The 22093-nt window shown below is 45.6% G+C and overlaps 1 protein-coding gene across 1 annotated transcript; it reads left to right on the top strand.

The window, feature by feature from the left end:
• Positions 1 to 565: 565 nt before the first annotated feature.
• On the top strand, positions 566 to 18992 carry LOC148138671 (complement C1q tumor necrosis factor-related protein 3-like). The gene is made up of 4 exons (XM_087981158.1): positions 566 to 682; positions 766 to 840; positions 12121 to 12214; positions 17653 to 18992. The coding sequence occupies exons 1-4, from the start codon at positions 665 to 667 to the stop codon at positions 18051 to 18053; spliced, it is 588 nt and encodes a 195-aa protein (XP_087837284.1). The 5' UTR covers positions 566 to 664; the 3' UTR covers positions 18054 to 18992.
• The last annotated feature ends 3101 nt before the right edge of the window (positions 18993 to 22093 follow it).

The raw sequence follows: 22093 nt of genomic DNA, 5'->3' as shown, positions 1-22093 counted from the left end.
CTAACACCTGCTGCACTTGGGAGCTAGTTCTTCTTTGACATACATTGCACTATTTCCTCCCTCCCCTGTACCAAATTCCCATTCTTCCAAATTCCTGACTTTTCCTGATTGAGTGCTGTACTCTTCTCCTGATCACATTCTGGAAAACTGAGTTTGACTGGGAGTTGGAGCAATGAATCTAAATTGTCAGCACAATAGAGATGCAGGAGGATAAACAGTATATGGTGTATGGTATTTGATTGGAGGAACAGTTGGAGAGGATTCATGGCAGCAAAGATCATCTTCATGTATTGAAAAATACTACAAGGACAAAATCACTGTCAAGAGAAACTGAATGGTACACTTGACAGAAGAATCCTCGAACTGAACAGCACTTAGTTGCTACTGGAGACAACATCTTAAGTTACTGGAATTTGCAGGCCATGTATGTGGGTGTTTTGGTTTCAACATCTGCATGTTTATCAAGATTTGAATGACATTAAATGGTGGGCTGTGACTTCGGCACTATTCTTTATAAAATCTGAAGGAAGGAACAGGAAACTGCAGAAAGAGAAAGGGGATAAAGAGCTAAGGTCTGTAAAATCTGGAGGTCCAGCAGAGGCTGAACATCTTTCGGTTCAGAACAAGTTGAAGGCAAGGCACGTTGGTCTCAAAGTCAATAAGAATGACTTCGTTTGGATTGGTAGGTTCAAGTAGCAATGACTGTTGATGGTTTGCATACTGGGTTCCTTCTATCTTACTTAACAGAACATTTCTTTGTTTCAGGGAAACCTGTGTTTAATCCTGTTTCACTGTATCTATCAGATTTATGCCTTGGAAAATATACAGGAAGATTTTCAGGTACCGATAACATACTAATTGAATGTGTCTGTCCAATTCTCCCTTTATCTTGCATGTTTATTTCCGTGTGTTTCCTCTCCATTTGTGTTTCCTTTGCCTGACTGTTATATTTCCCTGTTCCTTTTTACATATTTCCCCTTGATTCACATGGATGTATAGATACGTGTCTGGATTTGCTTAGTGATTTAATGCCAGACCTTTGTCGATCATATAAAGTGTTTTCATAAGCCATAGGAATAGAAATAGGCCATTCAGCCCACAGAGTCTGCTCCGGCATTCAAGGAGATAGTAGTGTATCTGCTAATCCTCAATTCAACATTTCTGCCTTTTTCCCATAACCCTTAATCACATTCAGGACAGAGATACATTTTTAATGCACCAGCCTCATGAGCCTTATGTGGTAAAGAATTCCACAGACGAGAGGCAGGGTGCCTGCAGAGTGGAGATATGGAGGAGATGATCTGGGGGTTGCAGTGAGAGAGAGAGAGAGAGACTCACTGCCTTGAAGAAGTTTTCCTCCTCTCTCTACAAGAATCTCAGTGAGTCTCTCTCTCACTGCAACCCCCAGGTCATCTCCTCCAGCCCCATCCCCATTCACCTGTTGTTACTTTCTCTCCACCCCCACCCCCGTCTCATTTATCTCTCCACTCTGCAGGCATCTAATTCCTGATGAAGGGCTTTTGCCTGAAACATTGAATTTCCTGCTTCTCGGATACTGCCTGACCTGCTGTGCTTTTCCAGCACCACTCTAATCTAGACTCTGAGAAGTTTCTCAACCCCATTTTCCCACCATCTCCCCATAACCTTTTATCCCTTTAACAATTAAGAACCTATCTCTATCTCTGTCTTTAATAGACTCAATAACCTAGCTGTCACAGCCTTCTTTGGCAATGAATTCCATAGATTCACCACAAGAAGTTTCTCCTCATCTCTATTCTGAAATGCCTTCCCTTTACTCTAAGGCTGTGCTGTCGGGTTCCAGTCTCAAATGCTAATGGATACATTCTCTCAACACCCACTCTTGCCAAGCCTTTCAGTATTCTGTAAATTTCAATTAGATCCCACATCCTTCAAAACTCCATCGAGTATAGGCCCAGAGTTTCAACATCCCTCATATGGGATGGATGGGTTGGACCAAAGGGTCTATTTCCGTGCTGTACATCTCTATAACTCTGTGTTAAGCTTTTCATTCCTGAGATCATGCTTGTGAACCTCGTCTGGCCCCACTCCCAAGCTAGAAATATGGGGCCCTACACTGCTCACAATATTCTAATTATGGTCTGACCAGAAATGTACAAACCCTCTGAATTACATCTCTGCTTTTATGTTTGTGTTCTTGAAATAAAAACCAATATTGCATTTGCCTTCCTAACTACTGACTCAACTTGCAAGTTAACCTTTACACAATTCTGGTTTAGGACTTCCAAGTCCCTTTACACTTCAGATTTCTGAATTCTCTCCCCATTTAGAAATTAGTCTATGCCTCAATCCTTCCTACCAAAGTGCATGACCGCACACTTTCCCACATTATATTCTATCTGCCACTTCTTTGCCCACTCTCCTAATCTGTTTAAATCTTTCTGCAGAGTCCCAGCCTCCTCAACACTACCTGTCCCTCCATCTATCTTTGTATCATTTGCTAACTTAGCCAGAATGCTCTCAGTTCCTGCATTCAGACCATTAATGTAAAACATGAAAAGTTGTCGTCCCAACACTGACCTTTGCAGAATTCCACTAGTCACCAGCTTCCATCCTGAGAACGACCCTTTTATCCCCACTCTCTGGTTGTCAGGCAGAAAGAAATCTTCTATCCATACTCGTACCTTACCTCTAACACCACGGGCTCTATGGGCTCTTTCATATCTACCTGATGCTTCTAAATATCATCTGAAAACGCATCAATCTCCACACCAACAACTCCCAGCTCCACCCCATCATCACCTCTCGATACCCTCATCACTTCTAAACTGTCAGACTGTCTGATATCCAGTACCATATCAGCAAACATTGCTTCCAACTAAATGACAGGAATCAAAAGCTCCTATCTTTTAATCCTTGTGACAAACTTCAGTGTTGACTTACCAGCTCCATTCTTCTGTCTGGTAGCTGGGTTTGAGGCTGAACTACCCTGTTCACAGCCTGGGTACCAGCTACACATGTATGTTTAGGGAGGAGATGGTTATATGTTATTGAACTGGTTATCCAGAGGTCCAAGCTAATGTTCTCAGGATCACGGTTCAAATCCCACCATAGCAGAAGGTGGAATTTAAAGTCAATTTCTATATTGCGTCATAGAGCCATACAGCACAGAAGCAGACCCTTCGATCCAACCAGTCCTTGCCAAACATAATCCCAAACTAAACTAGTCCCACCTGCTGCTCCTGGCTCATATCCCTCCAAACCTTTCCTATGCATGTACTTATCCAAATGTCTTTTAAACATTCTAATGGTACCCATATCCACCACTTCTTCAGGAAGTTCATTCCACACATGAACCACCCTCTGTGGTAAAGAAAAAGCATCCACCCATGCCTTTTAAAAATCTTTCTCCTCTCAACTTAAAAATGTGCCTCCTAGTCTTGAAATCCCCCATCCTTGGGAAAAGACAACTCCCATTAACTCTATCAATACCCCTCACCTCAGCTCTGGGGAAACCACAGTGATTATCATGAAAAGAACACATTTGGCTCACTCATGCCTTCTCGGACAATCTCCTGTTCTGAGGAACATGTGACTCCAGACTCTCATCAACTCTGACTCTGAACTGCCCTCTGAAATGGGGAAACAAGCCACTGACTTCAAGCTCAGTTACGGATGGGCAACAAATGTTGGCCTTGCCAGTGATATATACACCACAAGAAAATAGTTTTTCAAAAAATATGATTTTCAAGTTGAATATTAGATTAGTGTGGAAACGGCCCTTCAGCCCAACACGTCCACACCGACCCTCCGAAGAGCAACCCACCCAGACCCATTCCCCTACATCTAACACTACAGGCAATTTAGCATGGCCAATTCACCTAACCTGCATATTTTCTTTTTAACTGTGGGAGCACCCGGAGGAAACCCGCACAGACACGGGGAGAATGTACAAATTCCAAACCGACAGTTGCCTGAGGTGGGAATTGAACCCAGGTGTCTGGCACTATGAGGCAGCAGTGCTAACCACTGTGCCACCATGCCGCTCATATCTGATCAGATATCCACACACTCATCAAGATTATTTATTTCCACCTCAATCATTTCACCACCAACATTCCCTGCTCATTTGCTGCTGAAACTCTCAGCCACACCTTTGCTCCCTCTAGAATTGCCTATTTCCATGCACTCCTCATCCACACTCTCATGTCCTGAATCTCACAAAGTCCTGCCACCCACGGGCTTGCTCACCTCCTCTGGTTCCAAGTTAAGGGACACATTCATTTATAAATTCTCATCCCTGTTTTCAAATCCTTCCATGACTTTATTCCTTCCTATTTCTGTAATATCCTCCAGCCCACAATCTTCTAAGATATCTGTGCTCATTTAATACTGGCCTCTTTGGCCAAACCCTAACCCTCATTTTAATTGATTCACCATTGGTGGCCAAGTCTTCAGCTACCTCTTGCTGTACCTTGAACTCTCTCCATTTCCTTTCTCCCTCTGTATTGTTTCTTCTGCAAATCTTTGTGCCCTCTCCCTATGTTGCCTATTCACTCTGACCCTTTGTATTTCCTGTCTCCCCTTCCAGCTGCCCCCTCCTTTTCCCATGTCCTCCTATTACACTCCCTTAAGTGTTCCCATAGGATTTGCCATATATCCAAATTAATTAAATTAACTGGATTTTCATCATATGTACCCATGACATTTGCAAGAAAAATGTCCAATAAAAATGTGTGAAGTTATGGGGCGAAGCTCTGAAAATGGCAGCAGTAAGACATTCATTCAGAGAGTTGACACAAAACTGAATCGTCCAAATGGTCTCCTTTGGCACTGACCAAATTCTATAATTCTAGGAACATGTGAGATTACTTGCATTCTATCCTAAAGGGGCTGAATGCGGAGCTCAGGAAGTAAGAGACAGGTTTACATAATGTCCACACACCTACATTTCTCCAATCAGAAATCTGACTGATCATCTCCTGCCCGTGCCCAGCTCAGCCTCACACCAACTATCAAAAAAAATGAAGAATGAGGAAATAAACTTTGTGGGCAAACTTGCAAGCACTATCAAGATCGCCAGCTAAAGCTCCTTTATGAACCAAAGAGATGATAATCCCCTTCGAGAATGTGGTTGGGGGAATAATAACTGGAAACCAGGAAATAGTAGAGGAGTTGCATAACTACTTTGCACCTGTTTTCATAGTAAAAGACATTCATATCATTCCAAAATTACGAAATGTTCACCAGACAAAAGCAGGAGAAAAAATAGGACTAATGTCATTTGCTAAACTTGGATGGCGCGGAAGAATTGTCGAGGAGAAAGTGTTTCAGGGTGAGGACCAGTTCAGTCAGTCGAAGGAGGGTGTCGGTGGAAGGGTACTGGTTGGTATGGCGGGAGAGGAAGAAGCGGAGGGCTCTAAGTCCTTCGTGATGGGGGATGGAGGTGTACAGGGACTGGATGTCCATGGTGAAGATAAGGCGTCGGGGGCCGGGGAAGCGAAAATCATGGAGGAGGTGGAGGGCGTGGGTTTCAGGGTGAGGACCAGTTCAGTCAGTCGAAGGAGGGTGTCGGTGGAAGGGTACTGGTTGGTACGGCGGGAAAGGAAGAAGCTTCAGGGTGAGGACCAGTTCAGTCAGTTTCAGGGTGAGGACCAGTTCAGTCAGTTCAGTCGTGCTCCCACGAGGAGGTTGAACAGTTCATCCACTTTACCAACACTTTCCACCCCGACCTCAAATTCACCTGGACCATCTGAGACTCCTCCCTCCCCTTCCTAGACCTTTCCATTTCTATCTTGGGTGACCGAATCGACACGGACATTTACTATAAACCGACCGACTCCCACAGCACCTAGACTACACCTCCTCCCACCCTGCCCCCTGTAAAAACGCCATCCCATATTCCCAATTCCTTCGTCTCCGCCGCATCTGCTCCCAGGAGGACCAGTTCCAAAACCGTACAACTCAGATGGCCTCCTTCTTCAAGGACCGCAATCTCCCCCCAGACGTAGTCGACGATGCCCTCCACCGCATCTCTTCCACTTCCCGCTCCTCCGCCCTTGAGCCCCGCCCCTCCAACCGCCACCAGGACAGAACCCCACTGGTCCTCACCTGCCACCCCACCAACCTCCATGTCCAGCGTATTATCCGCCGTCATTTCCGCCACCTCCAAACGGACCCCACCACCAGGGATATATTTCCCTCCCCTCCCCTATCAGCATTCCGAAAAGACCACTCCCTCCGTGACTCCCTCGTCAGGTTCACACCCCCCACCAACCCAACCTCCACTCCCAGCACCTTCCCCTGCAACCGCAAGAAATGTAAAACTTGCACCCACACCTCCCTCCTTACTTCCTTCCAAGGCCCCAAGGGACACTTCCATATCCGCCACAAATTCACCTGCACCTCCACACACGTCATCTATTGCATCCGCTGCACCCGATGTGGCCTCCTCTGTATTGGGGAGACAGGCCGGCTACTTGCAGAATGTTTCAGAGAACACCTCTGGGACACCCGGACCAACCAACCCAACCACCGTAGCCCAACACTTCAACTCCCCTTCCCACTCCACCAAGGACATGCAGGTCCTTGGTCTCCTCCATCACCAGACATGGCAACACGACGGTTGGAGGAAGAGCGCCTCACCTTCCGCCTGGGAACCCTCCAATCACAAGGGATGAACTTAGATTTCTCCAGTTTCCTCATTTCCCCTCCCCCCACCTTGTCTCAGTCAAATCCCTCGAACTCAGCACCACCTTCCTAACCTGCAATCTTCTTCCTGACCTCTCCACCCCCACCCCACTCTGACCTATCATCCTCACCTTGACCTCTTTCCACCTATCGCATTTCCAACACCCCTCCCCCAAGTCCCTCCTCCCTACCTTTTATCTTAGCCTGCTGGACACACTTTCCTCATTCCTGAAGAAGGGCTTATGCCCGAAACGTCGATTCTCCTGTTCCTTGGATGCTGCCTGACCTGCTGTGCTTTTCCAGCAACACATTTTCAGCACGGAAGAATTGTACCAAAGGGTCTGTTTCCGTGCTGTTTGATTCTGTGACTCGGAAATATTAGAATTATCGAAAGAGAAGAGGTGCTGGAGAAACTACCAGGGCTAAAGACCAATAAAGTCCATAGGCCTAATGGAATGCTTCTCAAGACATTAAAGACAGAAGCTACAGAGATAGTGGACACACTGGTAGGAATCTTCCAGGAATTCTTCAAGTCTGAAAAAGTCCCAGAGGATTAGGAAACTGTCAATGTGACACCTTTATTTAAAAAGGGAAGGGGGTAAACAAAAAAAAAACAGATAATTATAGACCAGTTAGTTGAACTGATATTGCTCCTGGAGAAATATTGCTGCAATATAAAGGATGTAATAGCAAACCATTTCAAAATGCAGAACAGCTCAAGCAGAGGTAGCATGGCCACACAAAGGGGAAATTGTGCCTCACAATTTTACTAGAATTCTTTGAGGCAGCAACAAGCAGGACAGATAAAGGAGAAGCAGTGGATGTTATACAATTGGATTTTCAGGAGGTGTTTAATGAGGTATCACACATTACACTACTTTACAACATAAGCCGTGATGTGAAGGTGCTGGTGTGAGACTGAGGTGGACAAAGTCAAAACTCACACGACACTGGGTTATAGTCCAACAGGTTTGTTTGAAAAGACAAGCTTTCAGAGCCTTGCTCCTTCTTCAGGTGCTGGTGAGGGATGATATATCAGACACAGAATTTATAAACAAAAGATCAGTCATACAACTGATGCAAATGTATTGAGCAAACCTAGATGACTTTTAAGTCTTTAATCAGTTAGATTGGAAGTGCACCCTCTCTCACACTGTCATGCCCACTCACAGACAGACACATATACTCTCGTTTCTCTCTCTCTCCCCCCCTCCCCACCTCCCCCCAACCCCACCCCCTCCCCCCTCTCACACACAAATGCTCTCCACCTCTGCCACAGAGATCAGTGCTGGCACCACAATTATTTACCGTGCTTCTTAATGACTTGGATGGAGAAAGTGAATATCCTGAAGCTAAATTTGCAAATGGGGCTAAAAATAATTGGGAAGGCAATCAGTGAGGATGACACAAACAATTTGGAGAGGGATACAGACAGGTTACGTGAGTGGCCCAACATTTGGCAGGTGGAAAATGTAAGGTGATGCCCTTTGACTGGAAGAATAAAGGAGCTGAATACTTAAATCGGGAAAGACTGCAGAAAGCTACAGAACAGAGGGATTCAGGAGTCCTCTTCCATAAATCACAAATATATCCAAGTTCAGCGGGAAATAAGGAAGGCAAACGGAATGCTGGGCTTTACTTCAACGAGAATGACATTTCAATGTAGGGTGCTGTGAGAGATACCTATAAAGAATGTTGTTTCTGTAAAGAATTGAGTTTGTTTAAAGTACTAAAAGAATTTAAATGTGCTTACATGAGTAAAAGCTAGTGTTAGCATTTTGCAAATCCTCAAGCGAGGTTATACTCAGAAATAACGAACTAAGAAATAAGGAAGTTGTGAGAAATTGAGAAGTATGTTGCTTTTGCAGAAAGCTAATACTGCTGACAAGCTAAGAATTGCAAGAGTAAAAGCTCAGTTATTAAGTTTCTAGTAGATAAGGGTATGTGTGTACCAGAAAGAGGAACAATAAGCAGACATAACGCTGAGGACAGTTGCAAGGAAATGATAAGAATAGCAATCTTCTTGTGCACTTGGAAAAGGAGAAGAATGCAAAACCACTAACTTAACATGTGATAGTGGCTTTGCAAGACAGTTACAGCGTATATTCCAGAAAACAGAAGGGGAGTTTAATTTAGATAAAGAGAAGTCACGTAGTGGCCTTTAAGCCAATAGGTAGGATAAAGGGGTGGGAGAAGTTTGATTAGATTACTTACAGTGTGGAAACAGGCCCTTCGGCCCAACAAGTCCACACCGACCCGCCGAAGCGCAACCCACCCATACCCCTACATTTACCTCTTACCTAACACTACGGGCAATTTAGCATGGCCAATTCACCTGACCTGCACATCTTTGGACTGTGGGAGGAAACCGGAGCACCCGGAGGAAACCCACGCAGACACGGGGAGAACGTGCAAACTCCACACAGTCAGTCGCCTGAGTCGGGAATTGAACCCGGGTCTCTAGCACTGTGAGGCAACAGTGCTAACCACTGTGCCACCGTGCTGCCCACTCATGCAGCACCAAGGGTATAATTATGTACATGTTCAAATGCTCAGGGCTCATTTGCCTAATGCATCTGAAGCCCTTACTTGCAAGTTCGTCAATAAATTGCCTTGTTTCCAGCTTTTAGTGGTTTCAGCTAATTTTATTGAGTTTGTTTCTAACAGTGCTATTGTTCCAAATTGGCCTCCTCCCACCTCTATCAGCACGCCAATCACCCACCAATCCTATCCTAACTTACCAATCCAGCTCCAAGCACCGCCACACCACCAATTTAAAACTCTCATCAATAAATTAATCATTTTGCAACAACATATCCCTTCCTAATCTAGTTACCTTGTCCACAGAAAATATATAATTTATCACACAGGCAGAGCATTAGTATCTGGATGAACTTCTGAAACTTTGTGGGAGAAATAGCAAATTGTGTTCATCAAGAAAATATATTTCACCCTCCACCCAATACAGCATTGGTACTGAGGTACTAGTGACATGTTGATTTATGATAGCTGAGGAAAGGTCACTGAACTCAAAACATTAACTTTTTCTCTCTTCACAGATGCTGCCAGACCTGCTGAGTTTCTCCAGCAATTTCTGTCATTGTCTAACTCAGCCTGGTATATATTTAAAAAGTGTGCCTCCATTGCTCACTGGGGAGAGAATGCAACAATCACCAAAAACACCTACAATCCTCAAGAGAATAAATTCTCCTTGATCGATCTTCAGTGGGAAACTTCAGTTTTAAACCGAGCCCCCTCGGTTTAAAACTAAACCGATAGATTCTCTCAGGAGATGAAATATCTTTCAGGGCCTCAAAGCCTGCTTCTACCGTCCTTCCCAGACTTCACAAACAGAATTGACCCATTTCTCACCCTGCTCCTGCCCCTCTGAAATCAGGTCTTCATATTTGACTCTACTTTTTCTCCCTTGGTCAGTCTCTTCACACTTACATTTATGGTTCTTCTGATATTTTACATTAGTCCCACAATTTCCTGTTTCCTGGACTGAGCTGCTTCCTCGTCACCACAGATGTGCAATCCCTCGACACATCAGGATGGTCTAAAGGCACTCTGCTTCTTTCTTGAAAGGAGGCCTCAACAGTTCCCATCATGCACCACACTCCATCATCTGGCTGAGTTTGTTCTCACTTTAAATAAGGTATCCTTTAACTCATCTCACTCTCCAGGTCAAGGGAGTGGATATGGACACCTGCATGGGTCCTAGTTCTGCCTGTCCCTTTGTTGAGTCTGTGAAACATTTCTTGTTCCAGTCCAACTCAGGGCCCCCTCTCACAACTCTTTCTCCAATACACTGATGATCATTAATGCTCTCATCTGGAATTGGAAAAAAAATATAAGTTTTGATTCAAACTTCCATATTTCTTTCACCTTTGCCTGGTCTATCTCTGACACTCCCCTTCCCTTCCCTCAATTTTGATTTTTCTTTTTTTTGATATGAGGTTGCCCACCAATACCCATTACAACCTCTCCAACCCCCTACAGTTAACACCACCTCATACCCTGCTGTTGAAAGGACTCCATTCCATTTGCCCTGTTCCTCTGCAGGACCTGTTCTCATAATGCCACCTTCCACAGCGTGCACTCCTTTATCCTCAAGCGAAGATTCCTCACCACCATGGGGGGGGGGGGAAACAGGGTTCTCAGTCAGGTCCAATCCATTTCCCATAATTCTACCTCCACCTCTTCTCTGTCTTCCCAGAATAACGATAGTCATAGAGTCATACACCTGTGCAGTATGGAAACAGACCCTTCAGGCCAACATGTCAATGCTGACCTGATATCCTAATCTCATCTAGTCCCATTGGCCAGCACTTTGCCCATAAGCTCGAAACCCTTCCTTTTCATATACCCATCCAGATGCCTTTTAAATGTTGTAATTATATCATCCTCCACCATTTCCTCATTCCATACATGTACCATCCTCTGCTTGGAGCCACAATATGACCTCCTAACTCCTATACTTGATGTTCTGACCAATAAAAGAAAGCATATCAAACACCTTCTTCACTATCCTATCAAGGAGCTATGAATTTGCACTCCAAGATCGCTTTGTTCAGCAACGTTCCTCAGGACCTTCCTTTGTCCTCAGTTTCCACTCCACCAGTCTCCTGCATTCAAAGGACCATCCTCAACCATTTCCTGAACCTCTCACAAGATGCTACCAGCAACATCATTCCCTCCTCTCCACGATGAGCATTCCCAGGGATCACTCCCTCCCTGGTTCACTCTTCCATCATTCCTATCAATTCCTCATCCCCACTCTCCCCGTGATATTGATGAGACCAAAAGCAGGCAGGGTGACTACTTTGCTGAACACCTTTGCTTTGTCTGTAAGAATGATTCTGACCTTCTAGTTCCTTGTCATTTCAATAAACCATCTTGCTCCCATGCTGATGTGACTGTCCTGGGCCTGCTATATTGTTTCAACAAAACTCAACACAACCTGGAGGAACAGTATCTCATTTTCTACCTCGATAGATATGTTACAGCCTTCAGGACCCAACATGGAATTCAACAATTACAAACTGTGAACACACATTATACCCCCCTCCCTGTCTTTTTAGCTTTGTGCCCAGTACAGCTGACCTATTTTCTCCTGTTCAAACTGATCATGAACACTATTTGACATTTCAGTCTCTCTTTTACAATTATTGAAACCCCCATTGTCTTCTGCTTTGGGCACCCTCACAGTATGTTCCTCTTGCTCCTTCTCTCCCTCTGTCAACAGCATAAAAACCATCACTTTCCAACACTTTTCAGTTCTGAAGGGCCCTATCAGACTTGAAATGTAACTCCGTGTCTCTCTCCAATAAATGCGACCTGACCTGCTATATTTCTCCGGTATTTTCTGTTTTTATTTAACATCCTGCAAAAGCTGATCTTCAGCTGTGCATATCAGAGAACAAACTTCAGTTTTTCACTGTGTTCCAGGGAGTTGCAAATGAAGAAATGAAACTAAATAATCCACTGAAATTGATCACAGAAGCAAAAGCCAGGCTCAGACCTACTTACGCTTGGAATAAAGGTGAGTTCATGCAACGTTTCCAACAAGTTTCAGCAACAAGTCAAAAGACAGAGTACAGAAAGGGTCAGGTATCTGGCTTCAGGCACATCAGATGAGAAGACAACTGTGGGGATTGGAGCAGTCAACACAGGATCAAGGGGATATTTATCCTTAAACGCACACAGTACATGAACGAGGGCAATGAGCTTGTAGCACAGATAGAATTAGAGTCATTAGAGAGGTACAGCACAGAAACAGACCCTTCAGTCCAACTCGTCCGTGTTGGCCAGATATCCCAACCTAATCTCGTCCCATTTGCCAGCACCCGGCCCATATCCCACTAAACTGTTCGGATTCATATACACATCCAGATGCCTCTTAAATATTGCATTCAATTTATTATCATGTGTACCGAGGCACAGTGAAAAGCTTTGTTTTGCGAGCAATATAGGCAGATCACAGAGTTAAGTAATACAGATAAGTAAATAATGGGTACCAGCAGCAAAAACAAAAACACAGGTACAGGCGAATATTAAGAGTATGTGAGTACATTCAGTATTCTAACAACAGTAGAGTAGTAACTGCTTCGAAACTGGCTGATGGGTGTGTTCTGGTTTCTGTACCTTCTCCCTGATGGTAGACGTTGTAGAAAAACATTGCCAGGATGGGATGGATCTTTGAGAATGCTGGCGGCCTTTTCTTAACAGCGGGCCTGGTAGATGGATTCTATAGATGGGAGGTTGGCCTTTGTGATTGTCCAGACCGAGTTCACCACTCTCTGTAGCTGTCTCCGATCTTGAATGGTACAGTTGCCATACCAGGTAGTGATGCATCCAGACAGAATGCTCTCGATGGCGCACCTATAAAAGTTTGCAAGGGTATTTGCCTTCATGTCAAATTTCCTCAGCTGCCTGAGGAAGAAGAGACATTGTTGGGCCTTTGTGACCAGTGTGTTCACATGAAGAGTCCAAGAAAGCCAGTTGTGGATGACCACTCCCAGGAGCTTGATACTCTCCACTCCCTCTACCTCTGTGCTGTTAATGTGGAGGGGGGCATGAGTAACACCCTGCCAAAAGTCAATAATGAGTTCTTTGGTTTTGCTGGCATTGAGAGCTAGGTTGTTCTCAGTGCACCATTTTTCCAGGTCTTCCACTTCCCCTCTGTAATCTGTTTCATTGCCATCTGAGATTTGACTGACGATGGTGGTGGCATCAGCTAACCTGTAAATGGCAATAGTCTGGTATTTGACAATGCAGTCATGGATATTAGTGAGTACAGTAAGGGGCTGATTACGCAGCCCTGGAGGGCTCCAGTGTTGAATGTGAGTGAGGATGAAATATTGTCCCCAATCTTCACTATTTGCGGCCTGTGGGTCAGGAAACTGAGAATCTAGTTGCAAAGAGTGAGGCTATTGCAATTGTACCAGCCTCCACTACTTCCTCTGCAGCTTATTCCACACACGCACCACCCTCAGCATGAAAAAATTGCCCCTTCAGTCCCTTTTATGTCTTTTACCTCTCATCCGAAACCTTCTACTTCTGGACTCCCCATCCCAGGGAAAAGACTTTGTCTATTTATCCTATCAATGCCCCTCATAATTTTATAGATATCTATGAGGTCACTCCTCAGCCTTCAACGCTCCAGGGAAAACAGCGTCAGCCTCCTCAGCCTTTACCTATCGCTCAAAACCTCCAACCCTGGCAATATCTTCATAAATCTTTTCTGAAAACTTTCAAGATTCACAAATTCCTTCCAATAGGAAGGAGAACAGAACTGCACACAATATTCCAAAAGCGGCCTAACCAATGTCCTGTACAGCTGCAACATGACATCCCAACTCCTGTACTCAATGCTCTGACCAATAAAGGAAAGCCTATGACTCTACTTTCAAGGAGCTATGAACCTGTACTCCAAGGTCTCTTTGTTCAGCAACACTCCCTGCAACCTTACCATTCAGTGTATAAATCCTGCTAAGATTTACTTTCCCAAAATGCAGCACCTTGCATTTATCTGAATTAAACTCCAGCTGTCACTCCTCAGCCCATTGGCCCATTTGGTCAAGATCCCGTTGTAATCTGAGGTAACCTTCTTCACTGTCCTCTAAACCTCCAATTTCAGTGTCATCTGCAAACTTACTAACTGTACCTCAAATGTTCACGTCCAAAGCATTTATATAAATGATGAAAAATAGTGGACCCAGCACTGATCCTTGTGGCACTTCACTGGTCACAAGCCTCCAGTCTGTAAAACAACCCTCCATCACCACCCTCTGTCTTTTATCTTTGAGCCAGTTCTGTATCCAAATTGATAGTTCTCCCTGTGTTCTGTGTGATCTAACCTTGCGAATCAGTCTCCCATGAGGAAACTTGTCGAATGCCTCACTGAAGTCCACATAGATCAGGTCCACCGTTCTGCCCTCATCAATCCTCTTTGTTACTTCTTCAAAAAGCCCAATCAAGTTCATGAGACATGATTTCCCACACACAAAGTCATGCTGACTATTCCTAATCAGTCCTTGCCTTTCCAAATACATATCAATCCCTATCCCTCAGGATTCCCTCCATCAACCTGCCCACCACCGATGTGAAGTCTATAGTGTCCTGGCCTACCACCCTTCTTAAATGGTACCACGTTAGCCAACCTCCAGTCTTTCCAGCACTTCACCTGAGACTATTGATGATACAAATATCTCAGCAAGAGGCCCAGCAATCACTTCACTAGCTTCCCACAGTCGGTGGGTACGATGTTGTGGCCATTACAAAGACATGGCTGCAAGGGGATCAGGGCTGGGAACGAAATATCGAAGGATATGGATCCTATGGAAAGAACAGGCAGGTGGGTGGAGGGAGCAGGATTTCCTTGTTAGTCAAAATCGAGACTAAATCAATAGCAAGAAGTGATATGGGAGGGTGCGGGTGGAAGGCAGAGAATGTGTTTGTATAGAATTGAGGAACCACAAAGGGATAAAAAGACCCCAATGGGAGTTATGTACAGACCCCCAAGCAATTGTCAGTCTGTGGGGAAGAAATTAAATCAGGAGATAGTTTGAGAGGGAAAAGCTTGATTTAGACGTAATGGTATTATAATGGACTGAAGGAGAGTACAATGACATGAGGGAGGATCAGGCCAGAATTTATTGGAAGGGAGTCAAGCAGGGAAGACAGTAGAGCAGCAAGGGCAGGGGTTTATGGGGTCATTTGGGAGGCACAGCAGAAATTCATCCCTAGGAAGAAGAATCAGACTAAAGGGAGGACAAGTTGACCATGGCCGACAAGGGAAGGCAGGAACACCATGAAAACAAAGGAAAAAGTACATCATGTGGTGAAGATTAGTGGGGAGCCAGAGGATTGGGAAGACTTTAAAACCAGCAGATGCTAACTAAAAAAAGCAATAAGGGGAGAGAAGCTGAAACATTCAAGTAAGCTAGCTAGTAATATAAAAGAAGATTGCAAGAGTCTTTTAGATATATAAAAGGTAAGAGAGAGGCAAGAGTGGACACTGGACTACAAGAAAATGAGCTGTAGAAGTAGTAATGGGGAGCAAAGAAATTACAGAGGAACTACACAGATACTTTGCATTAGTCTTCACAGTGGAAGACACCAGCAGCAGACTAGAACTTCAAGAGAGTCAGGGAGCAGAGATGAGTGCAGTAGCCATCACTAAGGAGAAAGGGGCTAGGGAAGTTGAAATGTCTGAAGGTAGACAGATCACCTGGACTGGATGGACTACAGCTCAGGGTGCTGAAGGGAACAGCTGAGGAGATCATTCAGAAAAAAATCACTGGAAGGTCCCAGACGACCAGAAAATGGCTAACGTAACACTTCACTTTACAAAGAGAGGGTGGCAGAAGACAGGAAATTACAGCCAGACCTCTGTCATTGGTAAGTTATAAAGGATGAGACTATGGAGTACTAAGACCTACGTTGTAAAATAGGCTTTGTCCAAGCATGCCTGGTAAATTCTTCAAGGAGGTAATGAGCTAGTTAAACAGGACAACCAGTGATGTGATGTATGTGGATTCCCAGAAAGCTTTTGACAAGGTGCCACACAGGAGGCTGCTAGATAAGACAACAGCCCAGGGGTGTTAGGGGCAAGGTAATGGCGTGGATACTGGATTGGCTAACTGGTAGAAAACAGGGAATGGGATTAAAGGGGTCTTTTTCAGGATGACATCCGGTGAGTCGTGGAGTTCTGCAGGGGCAGCTATTCCCATTATACATTAACGATCGAGGTGAGGAACTGAGTGCATTGCTGCTAAGCGTGCAGACGACACAAAGATGGGTGGAGGGTCAGGTTATGGGACAGGGAATCTGCAGAAGGACTTGGACAAGCACAGAGAGTGGACAAAGAACTGGCAGATGGAAGACAATGTGCGATATTGAGAGGTTATGCACTTTGGTAGAAAGAATACAGGCACAATCTTCCAAATAGGGAAAGGCTTTGGAAATCTGAAGCACAAAGGGATTTAGTAATCCAAGTTCAGGATTCTCCTAAGCTTAACATGTAGGTTCAGTTGGCAGTTAGGAAGGCAATGTAATGTTAGCATTCATTTTGAGAGGGCTTTAGATTGTGCTATACATTGCGTTAGACTTTTGGGTGATTTTTGAGTGACTGTGAGTGATAGTTTTTTGCTGGTCTATCCCAATCCCATTTTTCCCACCTGTCCCATCATTTATATGAAGCGATTTTCTATTTAACGAGGTTTTGCTGGAAGGTAACTAAGGTGTCAAAGGGGAACGACCTGTACCTGAACCCATCTGAATAGGGAAATGGGAAATAACATTGCTCTGGGTTCACATCTCATCCAGACAAGATGGGATGAACTGTGAAATAAGTTGGAATAGCCTCAGTCAGTTCCAAATGAACTGGGCCTACAATACAAAACTAGCATTGCCCAACAGAGTGTGGCTGGTGGCAAAAGAAATTTAACACTAAGCAGGTACACACGATGTCTCAGAGAGATGGAGGCAGAGGAGTCTGCTTATTTCAAAGAGTGGGCACGGTGGAGGGAAGAGTGGATGATCTCTTTTTATTCATCCTGGCCACCTGGACGAGGTACCATTTAATTATTCAACACAATGTCTTCAATAAGGTGGGTTAATTGGGTGGAGTCAAGGTCTCCTGCTCATACATCTGTCCCCTATTAAGGCACAACATCTTCAGGTGTGAGAAGGGAAGGTGAGAGGAATCATACTGACATTACCACAATCCACAGCATCAGAAAGTTTCAGCAAAGACCCCAGGTCACCTTAATGTTCCAAGTGAAGAAAGATAGTTTATTATAAAAGCCATGACAATGCTGAAGTACAGGTGACTGTGTTTCACCTCCATCTCCTCATTGTTTAGTGTCTGCGCTTAACTTTAATGCATCCCAACATTTTATTAGCAAATTCTCTCAATTTGGAGTTTGAAAAATGCTTTTAGTAATAATTTTAAATGTCCATTTTCTATTTTATCAGAATTGGATGTGGTTTTTGATGTGCAGCGCTCCACAATGAATCATGTGCTGACTCCTGTGGATCCGATTGTGTATGATGTCGTCAATGTGAATCTCGGACAGGGGTACTGCCGCAAGACTGGAAAGTTCACAAGTCCCAAGTGTGGGCTGTACTTTTTCAGTTACTCTTCACTGCCAGGGAGGGGTATGAAGACAGATGTGGCCCTGATCAAGGACAATAAGATAGTCAGTCTCATTCATAGTGTGCTTCCAAGCGACAGTTCCCAGCTCTCAGCCAAAACTGTGATACTGAATCTTCACCAAGGAGACCAGGTGTGGGTCAAGCTAGTTTCTGGGAATCTCTGGAGTGAGGAAGGATCACTCAGCTTCCAGGGGTTTCTCCTGACTCGTTCTGCTCAGTAATGGATCGGAAAGATTGAGATAAATTCTTCACTTCTGTGTTGGGTCAATATTTTCTGACCACCCAGCCAAACCTTACCATAACAGCACACTTATAACAAGCTCACCGACACCATAGTGGAAAATATATCCTGTTTATCTCTGAGAATCACATTTGATTCCAAGAGAGCTTATGAATTAACAAATGCTTAATATCTGCTATATAGTATGCTTCAGGAACTTATCCTGTTAATAAGTATCTCTTTAGATAATGGCACAGACAATAAGGGAGACACTGAGAGACAGGGACTAAGAAAGAAGGTCAGATCGAGGGAAGGATATAAGGACATAAGAACTAGAAGCAGGAGGAGGCAATTCAGCCCCAGAACCTGCTCCACCATTTGATACAATCATGGCTGATCTCATCTCAGCCTCAACTTGCCTGCCCACTCTCCATAACCCGCCACCCATTATTAATTAGCTATCTGTCTATCACCTCCTTAAATTTACTCAATGTCCCAGCATCCACCACCCTCTGGGGTAGTCAATTCCACAGATTCATGATCCTGTCAGAGAAATCAATTCTCCTCTTCTGTTTTAAATCTGTTCAATTGGTTGAAGCGAACTCAGTTTTGAAATGGTGGAGATGCAGATCCCAATGCAAAAAATATATCACAATGAAAAGCTTTGAAAGTAAGTTCTCCATGTGGGAGCTATACCGAGAGAAAAAGTTGTAGAATTGACACCATGCTGGTAAAGCTTATGGCAAATCCACATTCGCACGTGGTGTCAAAATCTGTTCACAACAAATATACATTTATATGTAAACAGCAGCTTTCACATATTGAATTCTCTCATTTAAAGGGCCAGGTTTTAGTGTTTGCCGAATGATTCTCAGGCCTGTCTGTATGGATATGAAAATGTGTTGCTGGAAAAGCGCAGCAGGTCAGGCAGCACCCAAGGAGCAGGAGAATCGACATTTCGGGCAAGAGCCCCTCTTCAGGAATTCCTGAAGAAGGGCTCATGCCCGATACGTCGATTCTCCTGCTCTTTGGATGCTGCCTGACATGCTGCGCTTTTCCAGCAAAACATTTTCAGCTCTGATCTCCAGCATCTGCAGTCCTCATTTTCTCCTGTCTGTATGGATATGACAATTTAGAATAACGCAAGTAGTTCTGTGCATCAGATCTTTCAATAAAGCTTCTTCCAGCATTTCAATATAGCTTTTCAGTAAATCTTTTTTCACACACAGATGCATCCCCTTGACACACACAGGTACACAGACCAATCCACTCCACCCACACACACACACACACACACACAGACGCATCACCCAACACACGCATATACACACACACAGATGGGTCCCCACCTGAAACAAGTGTCCTCCCAACACGCACACACATACTTCCCCCCGAGCGCATGCCCGCGCACACACACACTCTCGTTGTCTCGATATGCACACAGACAGAGCCCCCAGATACACATGCACTTGCAGACTCATCCATCCCGCCTACCCCCATGGACACGTACGTAAACCCCGAACACACAGGCATATGCATTCACACCCCCACAATGCACATGCGCGAGTCCCCCATGTCACACACACAGACACATCACCCCCAAACATACACACACGCACACATCCTCGCCGCATACAGACACGCCCCAGACACATACATAGAAACGTGCTCTCCCCGATGCACATACATATCCTGACATGCCCCTCCGTCATAGAGCTGCCGACTTGCCCATCCACACACTCATAGATGCACCTGTCCCCCGACACGCACACACACAGACAGGCCTCCTGACATATACACCTGCGAGCATGTGTCCCCCTCCAACACACATGCCCGCATGCAGTTGCGCCACCCTGACACATACACATACACCCTCCCATTCACATAAGCACATACTGACTTGCACACATGCGCCCCCAACACATAAACATAAAGTAAAAGATAGGTTAGAGGAAGGAGTTGTAAATAGTTGTTACTTAATTATTCTCTGTTATTCGATAAAAAATAAAGTTGTTAATTTTTACTTTAATAGTGTCCTTTGGGATAGTTCTGGGCCATCGAATTTTCACAGATTACTGCACGGGTTAAAGCTTTTCTGTGTTGCTGAGTTAAATTAAGCAGCAGAGTTTACCAGTGTCGTAACACTCCCATCACACACAAATGTGCCCCACAATGCACACACACATGCACATACACACACATGTGACCAAAACACACACATGCAGACACATACATGCACCTACCCTTAACAAACACGTGCACCAGTCTCCAACATGTAAATGCACATGCGTTCCCCCAACATACATAGGCAGACACACCCCCTAACACACATGCGCCCAGATACATACATATGTGCACTCAGATGCGCCCCTGCAGACGCACCCCTCAAAACACACACATGCCCATGCAGGTGCACCCCAACACACACACACCCACGCAGGTGCACCCCTGACACACATACACCCACGCAGGTGCATCCCTGACACACACTCACCCACACAGACAAACCACCAACACACACATGCCCACACAGATGTGCCCCCAACACACAACTGGCCATATTGACATGCTCCAGAAACACACACATGCCCACACTGACGTGTCCCCCAAACAGATATACGCCCACACGGACGCGCACACCATCCTCCCCAACACACCCATACAGATGCACCCCAACACACACATGTCATGTTGATGCTCCCCAACACACACATGCCCATGCAAACGCACCCCCGACACACAAGCCCATGGCAGACATAGAAAACATAGAACATAGAAAAGCACAGCACAGAAGAGGTCCTTTGGCCCAAGATGTTGTGCCAAGGGTTAATCCTAATGTAAAATAAAATAACCTAACCTACGCAATTCACTGCTATCCATGTGCATGGCCAGCAGTCGCTTAAATGTCCCTAATGACTCTGCTTCCACCACCACCACTGGCAGCACATTCCCTGCAACTCTCTGCATAAAGAACCTTCCTCTGACGTTCCCTCTAAACCTTTCTCCGAATACCTTAAAACTGTGAACCCTCGTACCAGTCAGTCCTGCCCTGGGGAAAAGTCCCTGACTATTGACTATCCATGCCTTCATTACCTTGTATACCTTGATCAGGTCACCTCTCCTCCTCCTTCTCTCCGGACAGAAAGGTCAGAGCACGTCCCCAACACACACGCCCACGCAGACACGTCCCCAACACACACGCCCACGAAGACACGTCCCCAACACACACGCCCACGCAGACACGTCCCCAACACACACACCCACGCAGACACGTCCCCAACACATACGCCCACGCAGACACGTCCCCAACACACACGCCCACGCAGACACGTCCCCAACACATACACCCCCACAGACACGTGCCCAACACACACGCCCACGCAGACACGTCCCCAACACACGCAGACACGTCCCCAACACACACGCCCACGCAGACACGTCCCCAACACACACACCCACGCAGACACGTCCCCAACACACACGCCCACGCAGACATGTCCCCAACACACACGCCCATTCAGACATGCCCCCAACACATACACCCCCACAGACACGTGCCCAACACACACGCCCACGCAGACACGTGCCCAACACACACGCCCACGCAGATGTGTCCCCAACACGCGCCCATGCAGATGTGCCCCCAACACACATGCCCACGTAGACACATCCCCAACACACACGCCCACGCAGACACATCCCCAACATACACACCCATGCAGACACGTCTCCAACACACACGCCCACACAGACACGTCCGCAACACACACGCCCACACAGACACGTCCCCAAAACACACGCCCATGCAGACGTGGCCCCAACACACATGCCCACGCAGACGTGCCCCCAACTCACACACCCATGCAGACGTGGCCCCAACACACACGCCCATGCAGACGCATCCCCAACGCACATGCCCACGCAGACGCGTCCACAACTCACACACCCACACAGACATATCCCCAACACACACACCCACGCAGACGTGCCCCCAACACACACGCCCACGCAGACACATCCCCAAAACACACGCCCACACAG

Source organism: Chiloscyllium plagiosum, unplaced genomic scaffold (genome assembly GCF_037043375.1).
Source record: "Chiloscyllium plagiosum isolate Xiang-an unplaced genomic scaffold, Cpla_swu_hap1 HiC_scaffold_39, whole genome shotgun sequence".
Taxonomy (NCBI): domain Eukaryota; kingdom Metazoa; phylum Chordata; class Chondrichthyes; order Orectolobiformes; family Hemiscylliidae; genus Chiloscyllium; species Chiloscyllium plagiosum.
The sequence above is the reverse complement of the archived record's forward strand: the minus strand, read 5'-3'. Positions and strand labels throughout refer to the sequence as shown.